Source organism: Lathyrus oleraceus, chromosome 2 (assembly GCF_024323335.1).
Source record: "Lathyrus oleraceus cultivar Zhongwan6 chromosome 2, CAAS_Psat_ZW6_1.0, whole genome shotgun sequence".
Lineage (NCBI taxonomy): Eukaryota > Viridiplantae > Streptophyta > Magnoliopsida > Fabales > Fabaceae > Lathyrus > Lathyrus oleraceus.
The window spans coordinates 83,025,902-83,031,156 of NC_066580.1; the positions used below are offsets into that span (position 1 = coordinate 83,025,902).

Sequence of the window (5,255 nt, forward strand, 5' to 3'; positions counted from 1 at the left end):
TAAATAAAAATTATATTGATCAATAATTTATGTTTCATACAAATTACTGGTTATGGGTAAATATATAATGAAAATTAAATATATTATAAATATATAATATTTACCAATTACATTTTAGATAAATCTTAAACAAATAATAAAAAATTGAGAAGACAAATAAATAAGAAATCGGGAAGAACATTTTAGTAAAAAGATATTAAAAAATAGGATAGTTATGGCAACATTTCCTCTCCCCCTCTATATATATATATATGTATTTCACTCTCTCCCCCTCCATATACTAAACCCTCCTTCTATTTCTATCCATTAAAGTATATCATGAAGGGAAGGTCTTCTATTATCATTTTCGTTCTCATTGTTTCTCTAATTTCACTTCTAGTGAAATATCATTCATATTCATATTTTTCCGAAGAAAAGGTAAATATATCTAACCTATCCTTATTGAATTTAATATTGTTCTCTTGTATGGATTTCTTAAATTCTAACATAAAATTTAATTTTTTACATTATTCTTTTAAAATTTTTCTTTTAGACATGGTTGTATAATTAATTTTAAAGTTTACAAGACATATTTCATTTCTTTTACCTAATCTTAGGCATTTATGTAACGACTAAACTATCTACAAAGGACACAAATTGGTCACAAAAAATATTGTTATATCGTGTCAATAAAAAATGTATAGAAATGTTAATAATTACTTTATTTATTATATCAATAGTTATGTTTGAATTTCAGCGGTGAAGAGCCAAAAATTATACTTCAATACTACAAGAAGAGTTTTAGTCGTTTTGTAGCCAACCTTACAAAAGAAGAAGCCAATAAAATGGCAGGTGTGTGAAATTTTTTCTTTCTATTGAAACAAAAATGCTAATATAAGTTTATTATATATAATAAGACTTTAGACAAAACTATTTAGAGGAATTGATGTGTCCTTTGATTCTTAAAGAAGTCACACTAATTAAATGTCAATTCACCCTATTTGTTCTCTGAATGTAGAATGCAAGCACCGATTATATTTTTAGTTCTCTATGACTTTGAATTGTTTTTTTTACACATGGATAATTTAAAATATATAGGCAAAATTGAATATAAAAGAAATAAAGTTGAGGAAAAAAGAATTCTTATATGATGTATAGTTTAGAATGAATAAAAAAATGGCTCGGGATCTACTTAGCTAGTGAGAGAAAGAAATAAGTGGTTGCGTTGAGACATGAAAATTAGAAAGTGTGTTGCATATTTGTCATCCGGCTAGACACATTTTCCAAACATTTCAATTAAAGTACTTTTATCTTATATATCCTGATGGTTGAACTTGTGTCAATGTTTGATCCAATACTTTATCATTATAAATAACTCATTGTCAAACCTTGAATAGTCACAATTTAGAAGCAAACCTAAATGAAATGAAAAATAGTAGGTTTATCAACAAATAATAGAAGATGTTTTTTTTATAAATAAGATGGAAGAAATATCTTAAAGGAGTACAAAAGATATTCGACCCATTAGTACATTAAACAAAAACATTCTATAAAATTAACTAAAAATAAAACACACAGTTTTATCTTTCAAACCATCCTGAAATTATTTCGTCCATTTTTAAAATACACCACCCGCCATAATGGAATTGGCGCGCGCACGCACACACTTTCCTGTTTTCACACACTTCTCTTAATACCTCATATACATTGTTATCTAATACTACTATTTTTTTCATTTTACAAGCTAAATCATTGAGTTTATTTTGAAGATTGATGTTTGAAACTTTAACTTTTGAAATACTATAACAATTGGTTAAAATAGATGCTATATTTTCAACTATTTGTTTCTTCTTATTTTGGATAATTGATATCCCTTATCAAAAATAAATTATATTTTTTGTAATCATATTACAAATTTATAATTGAAATTTTTTCACATAATTATTTTTTATTATACATTCTCCATTTAGAATAAATGTGTTTTTTTACCGATATATCTCAATATATTATTTCTACAATACCAAAATAAATTTATCCGTGAGGGAACATGTGTATTTTACTAGTTTTGCTTATAAAAATTTAACATTTAACTCACTAATTTAAATTTTGTGAGTTCTAACATTTTAATTTAGAAGTCGAATAACATTTACAACTAGAATGATATAAATATATTGTTAATTTTATTTTTACTTTAACAAAAAGTATACTATTTATTCTATAATAATATAAAAGTGCATAATTAAAATTACATAAAATATGTAACTTAAATTCTCTTTCCAAGCCAACGAAATCTCATCATCTCGAGTAACGAGAGAGTATCTCTTTGTATCGGCAAGAAGACACACAACTCCTTCAAGTTCTGCATCACAATAATTCATAGTTAACAATATTATAAATATTTAAAAAACGATGAGTACTTTTTCAATAGAAAAAATTAAAGTGTAAAGAGACCCGCCATTCTTTCTGATTCTTTTCTGGTCAGCTTTACGACAAATCCATTCAAAATCTTCGAGTAATAGTCGATAACAAACTCTACTGCCGAGTCTAAAATTGTAGGAAAAAAATAAGTTAAAAAGTCTTCAAATTTTTGTGTTGGGTCACCGTAACAATTAAGCCACCTATTAGCAGCTTGATGTATCAATTCAATGTCTTGACGCATTATATATTCGAAATAAGGTCTAGTTATGACAATATAAATCTGCATTTTTAATTCAATAGGTTTATGATAAAGATAAAAAATTATACTTTTTTCAACTAAATTAAACTATTAAAAACATAAATATGAAAAACTGATAACAACTTCTCTTTAGGTGTTTTTGTTGACATGGTGAATAACATTTAACCAAAAGCATCGTATGTAGCATAAGACTAAGCAGGTACAAAAGGATACGAACCATTATGCCCTTAATTGTAAAGCTAATACTGACAACAACAAATGTTAAAGTGGAAAATTTTAATTAATTCACACAACCATAAATAACATTCTTGTATCTCATATTCACTATCAATATCACATTAATTTTTTTTTTTTCATAATTAAGAAAATGTATTGTAAAATTTATTTTCACATTTTGTCAACAAATATTATAATGGTTATGTAGGCCACTTAAAGAAAAGAGAAAGAGAGATGGTACATGGTTGGATGGACGGTTGTTGTTGGTGCAAGCACGATAGATAGAAAATTTATCACCAAGGTCAAATTAGTAGACAATACAACATATGAGGTAAATCTATCTACCTCATATGTTGTATTGTCATGCTATAGTGTATGAATGTACCTCATATGTTGTATTATCTCCTAATTTGACCTTGGTGATAAATTTTCTATCTATCGTGCTTGCACCAATAACAACTGTCCATGGTGCAAGATTATGTAAGGATGCAGGGTGTGGACCTAAGTTCCCTCCTGCCACTACCGTAAGCACTCCATCACGCATTGCATGGAATGCTTCAATAGAAATTGCATCCTTATAATGATTACTATTGTCTGCTGAATCAGATCCAAGTGATACTGATAATATATCAACCCCATCAAGAATTGCATCATCAAATGCGGCAAGAATACTTTCATCAAAGCACCCAGTTGACCAGCATACTTTGTATACAGCAATGCGTGCAGACGGGACTGCACCTCTTGTCGTTCCTTGTGCAAGTACTAGCATGCTTGCCATGGTAACTGGGTTCCCGGCTGCGGTTGATGATGTATGAGTTCCATGTCCCTTTGAATCTCTTGGAGATTCAAAATCTACATGGCTCATGGGTTCATTAGAACTAGATAAATAATACTTGGCTCCAATGATTTTTCTACAAAAACATGTTAACTTATATTAATAATTTTATTTGTTTGATTGTGTTTCATCTCTATATAATAAGGCATTATACTGTAAATCATATTGAAATACCAATTTGTGATATTGCTTGTGGGTGAAGATGAAGATGTTTAAAGTCTAATTTCCTGATGATATAAAGGAAGCTTTTTTTATCAACAATAACATAAGGAAGTCAAATACCTATTGCAAGAAAAATTTGAAGCAATACAACTGCCATTCCATTTGGTCGGTAGAGGACCGAAACCTTCATCATTGAAACTAGAAGATTCCGGCCAAATTCCAGTAACAATAACCCCCACAATAATATCACTTTCATAATTTTCTCTTTCAGCATATTGTGTTAGACCAATAAAGTCCCATGACTTGGTGGTAAGGATGTGCCTCTTTTGATTAAGTAAAACAGACACCACTCCTTCGAGCCCTACATTACAAATTTATAATGGTTAATAAATTTTTAAACATTCAAAATGGTGTCAACTAATGTTTTAATAGAAAGAAAAAAAAATCACATACCAGCCATTTTGTTGGCTTCTTCAATGGATTGTCAATAGTGATATGTGTAACTATTTACGGTAATCATTTTGAAGAGAAGTGGAAGTTCAAAGATCCCCAACTTTAAAAAATATAGAGCTTAGTTATTCTTTTCAACAGAACATTAAAGAAATCTAAAAATTTCAATTTGTATTAGTATTAAATAAATTGTGTAGTTCGATTAAATTTATAAAATCTCCCATGCATGTATAAAAAAGAAAAATGTATGCTTTTATCAAAATAAAAATTAATTTTATTAAATAGGGAGATCAAATTTAACAACTAAATGTAATGATCCTAGCTTGCTACCATTATTCATTAGTTATACTAGCTTGTTACTATTTTAACCCAATTTTATGGAAACAAGCAAACTACCTGATTGAACACTACAGACCAACATACTATCATAGGTTCAGAGGGGGTGCCATGATTATTGTAGATAGTATCTAAAGTATAAATGTATAGTCATGTGCGGAGATAATATACACCGAAGATGAGTATGGAGCTAGACTTTTTATTCATAATGGAGCTAGACTTTTTTGTATGTTTATTGGCACATCTCACTAAAGAACATGACTTAATTTTTATTCTTTATATGACTAAAGGACAATTTACTTTTGTTCTTTTCAATTTACTTTTGTTCTTTTCAATGTCTCTTGATTTTCTGTGTGGCAATTTACTTTAATTTTTATTCTTTATATGACTAAAGGACAATTTACTTTTGTTCTTTTCAATTTACTTTTCCTTAAGACTAAGGGCTCGTTTGATTGAGTTTTGATTTTCTATTTTTAAAAATGATTTTATAAATCAATTTTAAAAAATTGTTTTTAAAAAAATTAAGGGAATAAAATCTGTTTCTTAGTTCCGTTTTTAAAAATCGTTTTAAAAATTAAAAACTTAAAAACTTGTTTGGAG

The 5,255-nt window shown here is 28.0% G+C and overlaps 1 protein-coding gene across 1 annotated transcript; it reads right to left on the reverse strand.

Annotated features, from left to right (window-relative positions):
* Positions 1 to 2,125: 2,125 nt before the first annotated feature.
* Positions 2,126 to 4,329, reverse strand: LOC127122009 (cucumisin). Its single transcript, XM_051052426.1, has 7 exons — positions 4,323 to 4,329; positions 3,990 to 4,230; positions 3,258 to 3,783; positions 2,581 to 2,677; positions 2,431 to 2,523; positions 2,229 to 2,338; positions 2,126 to 2,131 (listed from the first exon to the last, which is right to left on the reverse strand). The coding sequence occupies exons 1-7, from the start codon at positions 4,327 to 4,329 to the stop codon at positions 2,126 to 2,128; spliced, it is 1,080 nt and encodes a 359-aa protein (XP_050908383.1).
* Between the last annotated feature and the right edge of the window lie 926 nt (positions 4,330 to 5,255).

Coding starts and splice junctions, on each gene's coding strand:
- LOC127122009 (XM_051052426.1), bottom strand. Junction 2,678..3,257: donor GAGATAATACAACATATGAG/GTACATTCATAC, acceptor TTAAAAATGCAG/ATTTATATTGTCATAACTAG. Junction 2,524..2,580: donor TAGGTGGCTTAATTGTTACG/GTGACCCAACAC, acceptor CTACAATTTTAG/ACTCGGCAGTAGAGTTTGTT.